Below are 18,152 nucleotides of genomic sequence, written 5' to 3' on the forward strand. Positions count from 1 at the left end.
CGGAGCGGCACCTATTGATCTACTTGCACTTGGACGTGCTTTTGAACTGCTAGGTTGGCAGGAGCAGGGACCGAGCAACGGGAGCTCAGCCCGTCGCGGGGATTCAAACTTCCAACCTTCTGATCCTCAAGCCCTAGTCCCTCCTGCACATCCATACCCTGGGGCAAGTCTGGGGATGGGCTCTTGGTTTCTTTGGCCAACTAACTGCTCAGTAATTGTCACCTTTGGGCACTTCCCTGGGTGGGGGTGGGGTGTACACGTGTCCTCACACTTGAGGGATTATGGAGGGAGATAGAGGGGGAAAGAGTCCTTTCCTTAAGGGCAAGAATGGCGTTGGAATGGAGGAAATTGATGCAGGGGGTGGATTTTCTGAAGTGAGGGGCTTTTCCTAAGCCGGCAGTCCATCAGGGAAGTGGCTTGACAGATTTCTTGCAACAAAGGATCACTTTTGGCAATAGAAACCAGTTAATGGGCTTTTGATGGACTGAGTCTATTGTTCTCTCAGCCGGCGGCCACTCAGGAGCTCAGTCAAGCTGGCGAAGCTCCGCTGCTCCGCAGAACGGAAACAGGCAGCGGTACAAGAAAGATTCTGTCCACTAGAGGCCGCTATCCGCTATTGGCTAGCTGTCCAAATCCGATGCTTTTGATTGGTCTATACACAGCAGTATGTAAATACAGAGTTCATTCCCAAGTCCCCGTTCATATTGATACGCTTTCATACCAGAAAGAGGGAAGCAGGGTCTTTTATTCATAAAAAAAGATGTGGTGCTTGGTGCGACAGGGGAAGGAAAGGGCTTTCTCGAGCTCATTGTCTTGCGCCCTAGGTATGTGGAGGGGTTTCTGGGGAAGGTGAGATCCGTAGCGAATTTCCCCCTCGGAAATTCCGTATAGCATATTCTTAAAAAAGAAAAAAAAAGGAAAAAGGAGGTGGGGGGAGAAAAGACTGAAAGGGAAGAAAGGTTTCCTCTGTTCCCCTCCACGCTTCCAAAAGAATTCCGAGCTGAGGTGCAGAGCTCTTTCCTCCCTTGTGACCTCCCCACCCTCCTCCTCCTCCCTTCCCCATAACTGGCTGTGTCATCTTGCCTGCCAACCATACCTCCCTTTGAACTGAAGCAGAGTTCCATCCCTGTTTGTGCCAGTTCTGGAGTCTAAAAGCCGAGGACCTAAATCAGCCAAAGGAAAATGGCACCCTTCCTACCCACGCAAAAATGCAACTTTCATTGGTCTGTTTGCTACTGGACGTGGTCGCCAAGCTTGGCAAAAGGGGTTTGTTTTTTTCTTTTGGTTTAAGAAGCGAAGCAATAGCTCATTTGCTTGCGAGTGTGGGAGTCTGCAATTCTTGGTGTTCCAGGGCTTTTTGCATGTTGGAGTTGCCTCCAGTCCAGCCCGGATGTCAGAACAGTCCTTCTGGATTAGACCAATGGATGATCTAGTCCAGTACCATGTTCCCCACAGTTGCCCAGCAGAGGCTCACAACAAGCCCATAAACAGGTCCGCACTGGGTGTCATCCTGCGGGGGGGGGGGGGACACATTCACTGTAGGCTTGGGAAGCTGGGGGTCGTGGGTGGGCGCTCCTGGCTGGAGGAGGCAGGCAGGGGAGAGGACAGGAAGGAGGCAGGTGAGCAAAGAACGGAGGGGGGCAGGAAGGGGAGAGGAAGGAAGCGGGATCGGTGGGTGTGCCTTTCATTCTCAGGCCTCAGGCAGCTGATGCTGAGGTGAGGGGATTGAGCTGGGAGTGGCCTGTGGCCTGTCCTGTACCCCTATGTTAGCTGACTGCTCTCAAGTGCAGGGAAAACTCCTGTCCTTTCCAAAGTACTTGGAAGAAGATTCAACAGTCAATCCAATTGGCTTCGGTACAGGAAAGATTTTGGGGTGTTTTACTGTTTTGGATGTTTCAATTTACTCTTAATTTCTCTGTGTTCTGGGAGACCAGCAGGGAGGGGAGCTGATCGCAGCAGGATGGGGAGACCCCCTGGCTTCTTCAGTAGCCTGCCTGATCTCTGCCTCTTGACCCCCGCCTCCAGCCTTCACTTCTGCCTCGGATTCTGGGCTGCTGTTTGCCACAGAATCTTCCTGCCCTCCTGCCTCTTCAGTTTCCAACACCTCCTCTTGCTCACAGTCTGCTCCCTCTTCTCCCTCGGACGACCCCCCACCAGTTCCCTGGCTCTGAGCCTTCTTCCATTGGGGGATCCCCAGTTGGTGCCACCTGCCACTCCTATCTGCATCCAGCCAGCCCAGGACAGCAAGCAATGAACAGAGCTGGTAGACATCCCAGTACCTTGCATCTTCTAGGTGCAGCTGGTCCGTCTAGTCGGAATGATGTTGCTCATCTTTGTCCGGAAGGACCAGCTCAGCTGCATCAAGGAAGTGATGAGGGAGACAGTGGGCACAGGCATCATGGGGAAGATGGGGAGTAGACCCTGACAGCAGAATTCCCTATGTCTATCTTTCTGTCTGTCTATCTGTTTTTCTAATCTCTGCCAACCAGTTTCCCCCTCTTTCCTGCTTGCTCACTAACAGCCATCTTTGCTCCGCCCCTGCAGGGTAACAAGGGGTGTGTGGCCGTGAGGCTTGTCTGCAACAATACCAGCTTCTGCGTTGTCAATTCCCACCTTGCTGCCCACGTGGAAGACTTTGAGCACCGAAACCAGGATTACAAGGATATCTGTGCCCAGATGAGCTTCCTGCCCCCTGACCAGGGTCTGCCGCAGCTGACAATCAGGAAACACGAGTGCGTTTCGAGGGCTTGGAAAGAGAGAGCCTTGGCTGATGTAACTTGTTGGTCTCCGCTATCTGGAGAAGCAAATTGAGTCATGTTTCTGTAACTTTCCTGCCTGTGTGTAGCTCAGGGTAGGCAGCATTTGTTGTTGTTTAGTCGTTTAGTCGTTTCCGCCTCTTCGTGACCCCATGGACCAGAGCACGCCAGGCACTCCTGTCTTCCACTGCCTCCCGCAGTTTGGTCAAACTCATGCTGGTAGCTTCGAGAACACTGTCCCACCATCTCGTCCTCTGTCGTCCCCTTCTCCTTGTGCCCTCCATCTTTCCCAACATCAGAGTCTTTTCCAGGGAGTCTTCTCTTCTCATGAGGTGGCCAAGGTCTTGGAGCCTCAGCTTCATGATCTGTCCTTCCAGTGAGCACTCAGGGCTGATTTCCTTCAGAATGGATAGGTTTGTTTGGAGGTTCTAGCAGGGGAGCGCAGCTATCGTATACCCTTGACCGAAGAACGGTACACTCCTTCTATCTGGGATGGTAGTCCTCTTCCACCGAGCGCGCAGCTTCGGGAGGGACGCACATGGAGCGGTGAGGGAGGAAGGGGACACCCGCCTAGCCAGCCAGATCAGCCGAATCAACCCTGGCGATCAATGGGGTGACAGATGTCGCAGCAAGATCGCCCTCACATCCTTAATGCCTTAAAGGAAAACATTATGAAAATGATCTGCAGGTGGTACATGACTCCAGTCAAGCTAGCAAAAATTTATCATTTGCCTGACAATAAGTGCTGGAAATGTAAAGAAACTGAAGGTACTTTCTACCACCTTTGGTGGACGTGCCCGAAGATTAAGGCTTTCTGGGAAATGATATATAATGAAATGAAAAAGGTACTTAAATGTACTTTCCCTAAGAAACCAGAGGCCTTCCTCTTGGGCATTGTCGGCCAATTGGTGTCAAAGAAAGATAGGAATTTCTTTATGTATGCTACGACAGCAGCAAGAATACTCATCGCAAAGTATTGGAAGACACAAGATCTACCCACTCTGGAAGAATGGCAGATGAAAGTGATGGACTATATGACACTGGCGGAGATGACCGGCAGAATCCGCGATCAGGGGAAAGAGACGGCAGAAGAAGAATGGAAGAAATTTAAAAATTATCTTAAGGACTACTACAAACTTGATGAAGGTTAAGATGTCAAGGTTTTTAGAATGAAAGAGTTACAGCGAGATAATATCAGATTGAAGGAAATGCTAGTAAGACATATGGGAGTTGGAACTTAAGAGGTTAAGTTGTTCCCATGATGCCTCAGCATTCTGACGTCAGTTTTCGAAGCTTGGGAGGAGCTTGGGAGGAGTTTTGCCAGTCGCACTCAATGCTGTGAGGGAGAGGTTGCAGTTTGTCATGGCTGCGGTGAGTCCAGGAGAATCCTGGGGAATATCGGAATAAAGGACTGAAAGAGACAAACCTGGACTCTGTGTGTGTTTGTCTGGAAACTAAGCCAAGCTGCGTGACAGTTTTACACCGCTGTGCGAAGCTCTGCTGAGCCGTGACGGAGAGCCGGAGCGGAAGTGTGCCGGGCGGCCATAAATCGCTAATTGAGGTTCGCAAATCAATTAGCGGGAGTCACGGCTGTCAACAAACAGCCAGAGGTTATGGGTAACCTTAATCACCTATCGTAAACCTGTCACGGGAGGCTGCCGGGAGCTGTGAAATCTGCGGTGTCGAGCAGAGACGCACGGCAGGAGGTGGAGGCAAGCAAGCTGAAAGACGCAGAGAGTGCCTGTGTTGCCAAGAGCTGAGAGCAGCAGGGAATCGTTTCTCCACGCCAGAGGAGCTGGTGATCTTGTGAGTACAGCTTGGGGCGTCTTGGGAGAACGGAAGACAATGGCAGGCAGCCAGGTCTTGGAGGACATTCCGTCTGGAAAGCTCACTCTAAGAAGTTGGGCAAGGACGTGAAGTCAGCAAGGGCTGTCTGGGGATGTACTGCTGTGTTTGCTGTGAAGCTTCAGCAGGAGGCCAGAGCCCTGGGGAAGGCATACAAAAGCCTAGAGATGGCTGTAGCCCCTGTTCCTGATGTTTTAGCCTCAAGGAGCGCTGGTGAGCAGGTCGGGGGGGGCGAAGGATTCCAAAGGCAAGTTTAAGAAGCCTGCTGGAATGAGATGGCGGTTCAGAGGGGGCAAAGCTGGCAAGGAGTGCTTTTCCGGAAGAAGGAGAAGGAGGCCAGCTGGGAGGAGCACCGGGCAGTGTTTTTCCACTGGAGTTCAACATCTGCGACGAGATTGCCCCCACCGGAGCAGAGAGGCAAGACAGGATGTTGCCAAGTTTGCCAAGGTCAACCAGCTGAGTTCCCAGGGGAATCAGTCTGGAAGAGGAGGCCAGCGTGGGAACGCAAGGGAAGGATGTGGCTCAGACACTGGGGAGGGTTGTTTTCTTATCACTGCTTCTATGGCAACTGTGAAGAACAACTCCAGCCAGGACATGGTGATGCGCTGGGTTTTGGACACTACTGTCAGTCGTCACCTGATAAGTGAACCTGCTGGCGAAATGCGGAACTGCAGGGCTATTTCAACTGGAATGACTGTTATGTTCGCAGACGGAACACAAAAATCAGTCTGTGGTGTGGCTAGCGTGTTTTTCTCTCCTTTACAGGAGGAGCTAGAGGTCTACGTTGTGCCGGGACTGAATTGTTGTCTATTATCTGTATCAGCTCTAATGAAGCAGGGATACAATGTTTGTTTTGAAAATGACACCTGTTCCATTTTCAGAGGAGGGAGACAACTGGTCAACGTGCAGAGGGAGAACAATCTCTTTGTTCTGGAATCACCTCTGGAGGGTGGTGGGAATGCTGGAAAAGCACAGGTGCAGTGTGCTAAGGTTCCCAGTCATGTGCAAAAGTTGCACAGGTGCACAAAAGGGTGTAAAATCACACAATGTGGGAGGAGGTCCCAAGGGTGCAGTGCATGCAAAGGTGCAAAGGTACTTGGTTTTCCCGGGTTTGGGAGGGTAACCGAGGAGCCCTTTGAGCTTGTTCACACAGATCTGTCAGGACCCATGAGGTGTGAGAGTCTGGGTGGGGCCAGGTATGTGCTGTCGCTGACAGATGACCACAGCCAGGTTGGCTGGTGTTTCTCTCTCAAATCACAGGGGGAGGTGGCGCAACTGATCCAGGATTGGGTTGCGGAGGTGGAACGAAGGTTCTCCACCAGGGTGCAAGGGTTCAAGAGCGACCGAGGGTCACTGTTTACTGGGTCTGCTCTGGAGGAGTTTTTCAAGGAAAAGGTAATACGTCACCAGGTGACGGGTGCAAAGTCTCCTCAAGGGGAGGAGAGGGAGGCAGAGGCTGATCCCGGTGATGGGGACCAGGTCCAGGATCAGGGTTCAGAACCCGGTGATGGGGACCAGGTCCAGGGTCAGGGGTCAGGGCAGGTTTGGGCATCTCCAAGGGTTGTGAAAGGAATGTCCAGGTGTGAGGCTTCATCTCCGGTAAGCGTAATGGAGAAAGCTCACGGACGGGTTGTCAAGTCAGAGGGGGACAAGTCTGACGGAGAAGACACAACTGCTGGCCCAAGTGGGTCAGAGGGGTTTCAGGTCACGGGTGCGTGGGAAAGTGTCGCACAGTGTGATTCTGGGAGTGTTGAAGGGGTTCAACAGGTGCCTGGGAAAGATGCCGGGAAGGGGCACAAGGCAAAGGGGAAGGTGTTGAACTCAAAAAGGTTTTGTCAGAATGTGTGGCAGAGGGGGTATGGGAGTTGGAACTTAAGAGGTTAAGTTGTTCCCATGATGCCTCAGCATTCTGACGTCAGTTTTCGAAGCTTGGGAGGAGCTTGGGAGGAGTTTTGCCAGTCGCACTCAATGCTGTGAGGGAGAGGTTGCAGTTTGTCATGGCTGCGGTGAGTCCAGGAGAATCCTGGGGAATATCGGAATAAAGGACTGAAAGAGACAAACCTGGACTCTGTGTGTGTTTGTCTGGAAACTAAGCCAAGCTGCGTGACAGTTTTACACCGCTGTGCGAAGCTCTGCTGAGCCGTGACGGAGAGCCGGAGCGGAAGTGTGCCGGGCGGCCATAAATCGCTAATTGAGGTTCGCAAATCAATTAGCGGGAGTCACGGCTGTCAACAAACAGCCAGAAGACATACCTTTGACAGAATTATTAGAAGTTGCTGAAAAACTTTGGGCATTGGGATGCAGAAAGGGGAGGTATGGGGAAGTCTGAGGAACAAAGTTTATGAAAATTTGTTTATGAAACTATACACGTTTGTATGTCTTTGTATATGTTAGTACTGTCTCAATTTTTTTTGTAAAATTAATAAAAATATTTTTTTTAAAAAAACAACAACACAGAATGTATAGGTTTGATCTTCTTGCAGTCCATGGGACTCTCAAGAGTCTCCTCCAGCACCAGAATTCAAAAGCATCAATTCTTCGGTGATCAGCCTTCTTTGTGGCAGGCAGCATAGTGCTCTCCAAATGTTGATAGACCAAAATTCCCATAATTGCTAAGAATTGGCCTTGCTGACTGGGGCTCATGAGAGTTCCACTTCAGCAACACCAGGAGGGTGCAGTGTCGGCGATCCCTGCTGCTGCAGCTGCACCACTAAGGTTTCTACTAGAGCAGCCAGTAGAGAGCAAGATAAACCGAGTGGCAGAGATGTATTAGATTAGATTATAGCAAATGTGGGCAACTTCTCCAGTGATCGGGGTGGGAGTTGCAGTTTGTTAAGGGCAGTAACGCAAAAGCAGAGCGGCCATTTTGCATGGAGAAGGTTCCAGGCTCAGTCACCAGTGTGTGCAGCTAGGGCTGGGCATGATCTCTGCCTGAAAGCTGCTGCCAGTCCATGTAGTCCGTCCTGAGCTTGATGGGTCAATGGTCTGCCTCAATATAAGGTAGCTTCCTATGTTCCTGTGTACTACAGCAGGGTTTGGAGGGCCACAAGCGCCCTGCCCATGAATTAAAGAACCAGGGGAAATTCTAAAAGTCTTTGCTGGAAGGACATCAAAGCAGGGGCTAGGTGAACCTCTTTGGGAGATTATTCTGAAAGGTAGGGTGCCATGACTGAAAAGGCCCTGCCATGCTTGAAAGAGCAGGAGTTCCCTGGGAAAGGGATTCTAGTCAGTGGAGAGGCAGTGCAAACATAAGTGGGCCTTCTTCTGGTACCCTTTTCCCAAACCTTGAAACACTTGAAAGGCCAAATGGGATGCTCTGAATTGGGCCTGGAAGCAGTTCAAGAGCCAGTCTAGTTCACAAGAGCACTAGCCTAATATGATCATACTGCCCAATCCTAGTTATCAGTCTTACTACATATTGCAGGAAGTGGCAGCAGGCTGCCCCCCGACCCCGTGAGCAAGCCTGTAGCTGTGGTTGCTTTCCTTTTTTTCCAGCATTGTCATCTGATCACTAAAAATGAGCTTCAGAGACTTCTGACCTACGGCCAGGTGAGAGAGATCTTTGTGTTATATGTGGTGGTTTAGGATATTGCCCTGTTTATTTCCTTTGTCTGGGATACCTCAGCCTAGGCTAGAGAAACCACTTTCAGGCAGTTAGGAGCAAAGTGTAGCTATAACATAGGATGACTGCGACTTCTACAAATGCTTTTTGAGGTTGCAGGTTTGTGCAACCTGAATTAGAAGCAAGTCCCAATTAAGTTGGAGGGTTGCCTTGGAATAAGTAGGACTGCTCTGCAATTTCCCAGTTAGAGGGCTTTCCTAGCTCAGCACACGCTCCAGATGTTGTTGGACTCCCATCAGCCCTAGCATAGCTGCTCTCCAGCAATATCTAAAGGTCTAAGGTTTCCTGCTCTAGGTTTTGCATCTGTCTGGAAAATCTGCGTTGCTCACATGTTCTTATCAGCAGAGACTTCCATTAAGTCCAATTAAATTGCTCGTGCTTTTTGTTTTACATTTTTCTCTCCAAGGTTCATCATGTTGACAACCTTTCTCCCACTTGGCATAAGGATCATTGGTATTTTGTGTTGAAACAGAGGCCTGATTGCTGCACCTTATGGTGGATTTAAACTCTGTGAGCGTAGTCATGCCTTAGCCCTTTGAGAAGGATGCTGCAAGGAAGGCAAGGGGGGGGGCAGCCTCAGACTTCCAACATATGCAAAACCATCATAAAACATTAAAAACTTCCCTAAAGGCTGTATAGTTACTTATCTCCTTGACATCTGACGGGAGGGTGTCCCACAGGGCAGGTGCCACTACTCAGAAGGCCCTCTGCCTGGTTCCCTGTGACTTCGCTTCTCACAGTTAGGAAACCGCCAGAAGGCGCTCGGAGCTGGACCCTGATGCCTGGGCTGAACAATGGGGATGGAGACACTCTTTCAGGGCTGAGGCCATTTAGGGCTTTAAAGGTTGGCACCAACACTCAGAATTGTGCTCAGAAACGTGCTGGGAGCCAACATAGGATGCAAAAGGATGGTTTTGCAGTTGCTCATAGTGTCGGGGGTGTATTCTGGTGCTTGTTAACAGTTTGTATGGATTGTTGGTACATATAACATTGCATATTGTAGGTATGGCTAACCTGTGGTCTGCCAGATGTTACTGAGCTGCAGTTCCTGTTGGCTCCAGCCATCATGGCCAGTAATCAGGGATGATGGGAATTGTAGTTCTGCAGCATTGTGAGGGCCACGTGTCTGCTGCTCCTGAGTTAGAGGATTTTCCTGTCGTGTGATGCAGCAAAGTAATTTAAGATGACATGGGGCAAAAATGCACAAGCATCCTGTACCTTTAATAATTGGGTATAAGATAGGATTTCAGCAGGTATACCCCTTTTTTGCACTTGGCTAACCTACTAGTAGGGATGCGGGTGGCGCTGTGGGTTAAACCACAGAGCATAGGGCTTGACGATCAGAAGGTCGGCGGTTCGAATCCCCGCGACGGGGTGAGCTTCCCTTGCTCGGTCCCTGCTCCTGCCAACCTAGTAGTTCGAAAGCACATCAAAGTGCAAGTAGATCAATAGGTACCGCTCCGGCGGGAAGGTAAACGCCGTTTCTGTGTGCTGCTCTGGTTCCTCAGAAGCGGCTTAGTCATGCTGGCCACATGACCCGGAAGCTGAACGCCGGCTCCCTTGGCCAATAAAGCGAGATGAGCGCCGCAACCCCAGAGTCGGTCACGACTGGACCTAATGGTCAGGGGTCCCTTTGTTGTTGTTGTTGTTTAGTCGTTTAGTCGTGTCCGCCTCTTCGTGACCCCATGGACCAGAGCATGCCAGGCCCTCCTGTCTTCCACTGCCTCCTGCAGTTTGGTCAGACTCATGTTTGTAGCTTCAAGAACACTGTCCAACCGGGGTCCCTTTAACTTTACCTTTAACTTCAACCTCTCTTCACCTTGGTCTTCCAGCACAACAGTGACTGTTAATAGACTCCTTTTTCAGGCAACAGGTGGTCTTTTGCTTCTCTGCTGATTAGCGATTTCTTTTTGGCTTTAGCTAAACATTCAGCGTACCCAAAAGACAGCTTTTGCTGATTTCACAGAGGGAGAGATCAAGTTCATCCCGACATACAAATTTGACTCTAAAACAGATCGCTGGGACTCCAGGTAAGCGCCTGCTTGATAGTTGAGCCTTTGTAAGTAAGTCCTCTCAATCATTCTTCTGCAAGGCTTGTTTGTTTTTCCTAGTCTGCGGAGATGCTAGTAGTGTCCTGCCTTTCCATCCTCCTGAGCAGGCTAGTAAAAAATATATTTTAAACATGGCTTTGTGCTAAGCAAGCTGTTGGAGGAGGGCTAGAGTTGAGGGCTGGACGGACTTCCTTTCCTCTGCAGCCAGAATGGACACCAAGCCACGGAGGAAGAGAGAGATCCAGCTCTCCTTCACCTGCTCACTTTGCTTGCATGGAATTCCGGGTTGCCAAAGGCTGCTAGGCGAGTTGTGAAATGCAAGGCTGTGATATGTTGTCTTCCTCAAGCCATCCCTGCTCCGGAAATGTTTTGGCTCCTTTCCCCCACATTTGTCCTGATAACCAGCATCCTCTGTTTCGTGGTGTGTATAAGCGGTGTTGCAGTTCCTTGAAAGGTGCAGCAGGCTGAATGAGAATCCTCTTTGTGTCAAGGAAGTCTGGGAATGAGACTTGGTGCTCTCTCAAGATGAGTCTGCCAGGGCATAAGAGCATGAGAGCAGCCCTGCTGGATCAGGCCATTGGTCCATCTGGCCCAGCATCCTGTTCTCACATTGGCCAATGAGATGCCTCTCGGGGAGCCCACAATCAGGACCTGAGTGCAACAGCACGCTCCCCTCCTCCAAGCCATACTGCTTCTCTTGGTGGAGTATGTTCTGTGGCCATTATGGCTAGTAGGCACTGAGCCTCACCATCCAGGATTTGGCATATTCTTGTGGTTCTTGACAACTGTCAGAAGCCACCTAGGCCTGCTAGTTTCATTGCTCTTGCTGTGGTAATGGGGAAATCAAAAGGACAGGCGGAACATGTAGTGACGAAGCCGGAAAACGGCAGGCTCCTTTGGGCAGCATTTCAGGTGCCAGAAAGGGTCTTTTGGGTCACTGAAAAAATAGTGTCTGAACAAGAATAACGGGGCCCCTTGCTTTGGGGAAGGATCATCATTTGGTGGTGTGCCATATGCTTTGTATGCAGAGTCTCAAGTTGAAAGGCACCTCCACCTGAAAAAGGATTGGGCCACAGAGAGCTGCTGCCAGCCAGAGGAGACTTAATTAATGAATTGTGGGGTTGGAAGGGATCACGAGGGTCATCTAGTCCAATCCCCTGCAATGTAGGAATCCAAACTGGGGGAGGTCAGAAATTCATTCTGACCTGGTAGAAGGCAGCTTTTGATTTCCTGACAACTCTCTCCATGAAGCAAAATGCCTGCACACCTGCAAGGTCCGCCCCTTCAGAAGTTGGACTCCCAAGCCCCATCATCTCCAGCTGTTGACCGTGGTCAAGATCACAGGCCGTGTGTGGAGCCAAAGTTTGACTGTGTGAGCCTTGTGTGTTGCCTCAGCCAGTCCAACAGTCCTGGTGTCTCTCCTGTCACCTTGCAGTGGGAAGTGCCGTGTGCCAGCATGGTGTGAGCCAATCCTCTGGAGAGGAGGCAGCAAGAATCAGCTCAGCTACCGAAGCCACATGGAATTGAAAAGGAGCGACCACAAGCCCGTCGGCTCCCTCTTCCTCACAGGGGTAGCACCTGCCCTGGCCAGAGCTATCGTCTATTCAGGGTATTTAGTTGCCTGCTATGTGGCACCTCCTCGAATCTGGGCAGGCCCTGACCAACAACCAGGCCCCTTTCCACAGAGCTCCTCCTTGGCCAATGACTTCCGGTGCAAGGAGTGGGCAGGTTTTGGCTCTCTTAAATCCCTAGGCTTCCATTCTCCACTGTTCTGAGTACACGCTGCTCCTGCAGGCATGGCAGACCACATGGGCTGAACTGTATACCTTAACCGTTGGCTCCATTCATGCAATGGAGCTTCTGTGGTACTTGGCTTGGAGCATTTGGCTTCAGCCCATTGGCTCTGGAAGTCACAGCCGCTGCCATCCTGGGGAAGCTCTCAGAGTTACAGTACTTGCCTCTTTCAGGGCTGGGAACAGGGGGGGTGCATCAGGCATTTCTGCTCTTAACTCATGCCCCCCCTTTAGTCCATAGCTCCAACAAATGTGCTCTGCCCCCCCCCCATAGGTGAAGGTTGTGGCTGACCGACGGTACCGGAAAGTGCTTGAGGATATTGTTCAGTTGATGGACAGGATGGAGAACGAATTCCTTCCCTCCCTGGAGGGAGGTAAAGACGAATAGGATCCTCTCCAACCCCTTAAAGAGGGTTTGCTGCAAAAAGACCAGGGGGGAAAGAAGCCCTTGGCCCATCTAGCTCAGTCTTGATTTCCGGGGGATCTCTCCCAGCCCTACCTGGAGATGCTGGGGATAGAACCTGGGACCTTTGCAGGCAAGGCAGATGCCCTTCCACTGAGCGGCAGCCTCTTCCTCTTCCTCGCAGGCAAAGACTCCAGGGGTAGCCAGCGCGGTGCCCTCCAGATGCTGGACTACAACTCCCATCATCCCCAGCCAACATGGCCAGGGGCAAGTGCAGCAATATCTGGAGAGCCCCACGTGGACCTGTTGCATGTGCAGTCCCCTAAACGAGAGCCCGGGGCCAAGGACAAACTTCCCCCTGGAGCTCGTTTCCTTGCCTCTGCTGAAGGCAAGCACTCTCTTTCCTCCCCCCCCCCCTTTTTGCTCTCCAGTTTCCGTTTGAGAATGTGAAGTTCCGGCAGCTGCAGAAGGAGAAGTTCCAGATCACAAACAACGGGCAGCTCACCCTCCACTTCTCCTTTATCCCCAAGCTCAGTGACAGCCAGGATTGGAAGCCATGGCTTCGCGCTGAGCCCTGCGAGGGATACTTGGAGCCCAGCGCGTCTCTCTCGGGAATCAGAGAAGTGTAGAGTTGGAAAGGGACCCCAAGGCTCATCTAGGGAAGGCCTTCCTTTTCTCCTCCTCTTCCCAACCCTCCTCCCTCAAACCTTGGGAGTTTGGTAGAGCAGGGGAGGCTTAACATTTGTGGGCTGCATTGCCCCATGCTCAAGCCTCCAAGGGCCACACGTCAAAGCAGCTGAGCCCAAAGTGTAAAAGTGTGTGTGACCAGCTTTAAACACACACACACACACACACACACACACACACACACACACACACAAATGAATTGAAGCCAAACAATGCTGGAGGGTCCCAAAACACCTTTTGGCATCGCAGGGAACCAGTGAGAGCAGTCCGTCCAAAAATTATTTTTTTTAAAAAAATGCGTATTTTTACGTTGTGGAGGCACAAAATATCTTGAGGAACATATAGAACTAGCCAAACTTTTAAAAACTCAATGAAATGTAAACCAAAAAAGAAAGTTACATTGGGGGCGCAAAAATCCTTTCCCTTTTTATATTCTTTTGTTAGGATCACTTTCTCTCACCCCCCCAGTATCCTGTCACCATCTTCTGTGCAGCTGCTGCTTTGGAGGACTAGAGAGGAAAGTGGGCTGGGGGTGGGAACTGAGTCGCTTCTTCCCCTAATTCTTGAAGTTAAGGTTTCCCCCATACACCTGTGAGAACAGGATGCTGTACTAGATGGGCCATTGGCCTGATCCAGCAGGCTCCTATTGTGTCCTTCTGTTCAATTCTTCACTGTCTTCACTTTTAATTTACAGACAAGCCAACTTGGCTGTGCCAAAGAGTGTATCTACCTGACCTCCTCCCGTTTTAGGTGAGACAGGGGACATTTCCCTGGATGTGTGCGTCCACAAGGAAGAGAAGATTGAGGCTAGCTTTGTCCTTCACCTTGACCGTGGCAAGGACTATTTCCTCACCATCAGTGGGAGCTACCTACCAAGCTGCTTCGGGACCTCCTTGGAAGCCATGTGCTGGATGTCTACCCTTCCCACTCTGCTTGCCTGCTTGAAAAACAGCTGCTCTTCCACTCAGAAATGTGGGGGCTGGGGGTCCTCCGCTGCATTCAGCTTCAGCTTCTGTAGCTGTGCATCCGCTTCCTGTGTGCTGTTCATGCCCTTTGTTTGCCTTGACTGAGTCATCCCAGGTTCTGGTCCTCCCACCTGCCCTTTCGCACGGCCACTGAACCGTGTGCATTTCCCTGCCATCTGCCCAGATACTGTTCAGCCAACGGGCTGTTTCTTTCTCTTCTCAGGGCCTGTGCCATTAACACCCTTGGTTGTCTTTTGCTCTTGCCTTCCTCCTCTGATCTCAGGGAGAAGACAGCTTCCTAGAAAAGGTGACAGTTGGTTTGCTATCCTCTAGATGTTCTTGTAGCGGGCTCAAATCAGGTACAGGCAACGCCCCGTTTACACGGGGGTTGCGTTCTGAGGTACCGTGCGTTTAAATGAAATTGTGTATGTTGGGGACAGCATTGGAAAAGCCTGCAAACACCCTCTAAACTTCTGGAAGCCCTTTTGAAAGGCCTTTTGAAAACCAGCAGCCTCCCTGCAAAACTCCTTGCTCCAACTCTCCGCAGGCCTGAGAGGTCGGTGCCAAAGCTCCTGGGAGGGAGTCAAGATGCTGTTTCCATGCCACTTTGCCGCTTTTGTGCTCTTGGGGGGGGGGGCATTTTTGCCCCTTCAAGTGCCCCTTCCAGCTTTGCGGCAGTGTGCATGTGCCTCGAAGGCACGTAAATGGAGTTGCCCTTGTCACCGATCAGCAGCTGCTCCATGCAGTGGCAGCTGGTCCCTTAGGGCAAACCAGGCACTACCCCACCAACCTGACTTTCCTCTCAGGCAACCCGCACCTGCCTGCCTTCTGACTCAAATCCAGTCCAGGTGGTGGCTCTAGCTCTCTGCTTTGGTCTCTTCCCTAGTCTCAACGTGGCCCTTGTAGAACTCGGCAGAGGAGAACGGAGACGAAACCAGAATTTGCCAGCACTGCTTGTCACTGATTTCGCGCTGCTTGACTCTGGGTCCGCTTGCGATTGGCAGCACGGGAGGCAGAAAGCCCAGTCTCATGATGCAGGCGCCAGCCCCCTCTGGCCCCAAGAGCCAGTTTTCTTTTTTTTTAATGAAATATTTATTAAGGGTTTTAAGCAGTATATCACCAAACACATAAAACACCATCACCAACATAAAACAAACAAAAAAGAAAACAACAAAAAATTAACATACAATAAATAAAAATACAACATAGTTAATTTCCAGAAAAAAAACATATTTGCATAGCCTTCTTTTGGGACTTCCTCACATCTCCCTTATCTGCATTCCCGATTATAGAGTTGAGTCAGCAATGCTTCACCTTCTTTCAACTCTTACTTTATAGTTTTCAAATATTATGTCTCCAATTTTAATTTCTCATTTCACATACTATATTTGAGTTTGACATCGTATTAAATAAAATTTCGCCTTGTTCTTATAAATCACTTATTTTCATACTTCTTTCAACTAAAATTACTGGTGCCAGGTTATTTTCTATCCTGCATCATCTTAGCATTCATACAATTTACAATGTTTTTGCAGATAGTCCTTAAACTTTTTCCAGTCCTCTTCCTCCGTCTCTTCTCCCAGGTCCCGGATTCTGCCAGTCATTTCTGCCAGTTCCATGTAGTCTATCAGTGGCATCTGCCATTCTTCCAGAGTGGGCAAGTCTTGGGTCTTCCAATGCTTTGCAATAAGTATTCTTGCTGCTGTTGTCGCATACATAAAAAAAGTTCGATCCTTCTTTAACACCCTTTGGCCGACAATGCCCAAAAGGAAGGCCTCTGGTTTCTTAGGGAAGGTATATTTAAATACCTTTTTTAACTCATTACAGATCATTTCCCAGAAGGCCTTAACTCTTGGGCAGGTCCACCAAAGGTGAAAGAATGTTCCTTCAGTTTCCTTACATTTCCAACATTTATTGTCTGGCAAATGGTAAACTTTTGCAAGCTTGACTGGGGTCATGTACCACCTATAAATCATTTTCATAATATTTTCTTTCAAGGCATTACATGCCGTGAACCTCACACTGGTGGTCCATAACCTTTCCCAGTCAGCAAACATAATGTTATAACCAATGTCCTGTGCCCATTTTATCATAGCTGACTTAACCGTTTCATCCTGAGTGTTCCATTTTAACAGCAAGTTATACATTTTTGAAAGTACCTGTCAGGGAACTGCCATCAGAGGCACGGGAGAAGGAGAGGGTCTCTGATTCTGCAGGGGAAGGTCCAAGCGCTAGAGGGAGACTCAGCCGGGAGGAAGGGGAAGAGAATGAGTGTAACACCAGGGATCCAGGAGAGCAACGGGACAGGGAGGTGCAGGGGCTCCAGGACTCTTCGTTGGAGGTTAGCGAGGAGAGCCCAAGCACCCCGCTGCCCACGCCCACCCTGCGCAGGAGACTCCCGCGCAGTGAGAGGCGGAAACGATTGGGCGTCAAACAACTCTTATGTTGGCAACGCTTTAAGAAACGCCCACAGACAGATTCTACAAGTGACTAAGGGCAGCCACGCTAATATGGGCTGCGTAGTCCGGAGGGTTTAACCAGGCAATCCGATGCTCAAACGGAGCAGGATTACGCACGAGTAACTCCCAACCACTACAGCAATCTGTCTGTCCCTGAAAGGTGCTCGTGCGCAACAAGCAGAAGGGGGCATCATGAGTAAGACCGGAGGAGCAGGAGCCACGGGAGGGGCGGCTGGCGGCCAATCGCTGGAGGAGAGAAACCGTGATTTGGAAGAGCACATAGCCATCCTGACGGCGAGGCTGGACGAACGACGGTCGCTGGATGCTCAGGGGAAACCCACCCCCATAGCGAGGAAGGTACCGGGACTGGTGCACAAGTTTGGGGGAAAGTCTCAAGAGTATGGGGCGTTTAGAACAGAAATAGAAGATGCCTTGAAGCTGCAGAAAAATGATTTTGAAAATGACGCAGCCAAAGTTGCTTATATTGTGGGGCACTTGGAGGACGGGGCGAGAGAGTGGATTTGACCGCTTATGGCGACGCAGAATGACGCCATGGAGGATCTATCGAAATTCTTTCAGGTGATGGACGCTATGTTCAGTAGCGATGTGCAACAGAGTGTGACCAAACGGGAACTGCTAAGCTGTATGCAGGGAGAAGGGTCAGTTAGAGACTATTGGTCATGTTTTGCCATGATTGTTCATCGTTTGGGGTGGCAGCTGGACTCGGAACCCATACAAATGCTATTTGAGGAGGGGTTGTCCCCAACGGTCAAGGATGAGCTTTCGCGCGCACCCCGCCCACAGTCTATGGACCAGCTGACCAAGGCAGCCCTTGCGATTGGAGTAAGACAGGAAGCGCGGGCTCAAGAGAGGCGGGAAGGGAGAGAGCAGCGTTGTCATGACTACCGCATTCCTAGAATTTCTAGGCAGCCTCCCCCGCCGGCGGAGCCAATGGAAATAGGCGCTGCGCGCGCCCAGGAAGTTTCAAACGCCAGCGAGAGTCGCAAAAAGGAGGGAAAGGATGTAAAAACGACCAAGAAATGTTTCCTTTGCCAAAGACCAGGACATTTTGCCAGAGTCTGCCCACAAAGAAAGGCCTGGCAAGGAATGGTGGGGGCCGTGGGGGGCGAGGAGGAGGAACCCCAGACTCCGGAGCAGGGAAACGGAAACGCTTGGCTGCCAATCAGCGGGCACAGTAGCCAAGCCAACAACCAATGAATGTGCCCAAACCAGATTCTCCAAGAGCAGCAATTGCCATTGAGGTGGTGCTTGAACTCCCAAATGGGCACCCAGTGAAGGTGCAAGGTATGCTGGACTCAGGAAGCTCATGCAATTTCTTTAGCAGGGACTTTGCCTTAGAGCATCAGCTTCACCTGCTACCTTTGGATGCACCTCTGCAAGTCACCACCATTGATGGGAGGGAACTGACTGGGGGGGAAGTTACCCACCGGACCCCACCGATGAGAATGAGAGTGTCTAGGCACTCAGAGACCATCGCCTTCCACGTTGCCTCATTAGCGGGTCCCCCAATAATATTAGGGATGAGAGAGGGTTTATAAGGGAGTCAAAGG

The 18,152-nt window shown here is 50.6% G+C and overlaps 1 protein-coding gene across 1 annotated transcript; it reads left to right on the forward strand.

Annotated features, from left to right (window-relative positions):
• Nucleotides 1–2,317: 2,317 nt before the first annotated feature.
• LOC309523268 (inositol polyphosphate 5-phosphatase OCRL-like) lies at nucleotides 2,318–14,227 on the forward strand (the record flags this gene model as incomplete). The annotated part of the gene is made up of 8 exons (XM_082207050.1): nucleotides 2,318–2,383; nucleotides 2,545–2,772; nucleotides 8,097–8,150; nucleotides 10,144–10,253; nucleotides 11,710–11,845; nucleotides 12,342–12,452; nucleotides 12,902–13,093; nucleotides 13,913–14,227. 8 exons carry the CDS (start codon nucleotides 2,318–2,320, stop codon nucleotides 14,225–14,227), a joined length of 1,212 nt encoding a protein of 403 aa, XP_082063176.1.
• Between the last annotated feature and the right edge of the window lie 3,925 nt (nucleotides 14,228–18,152).

The sequence above is a fragment of the Podarcis vaucheri genome (assembly GCF_965113315.1).
Source record: "Podarcis vaucheri genome assembly, chromosome: W".
NCBI classification, from domain to species: Eukaryota; Metazoa; Chordata; class Lepidosauria; order Squamata; family Lacertidae; genus Podarcis; species Podarcis vaucheri.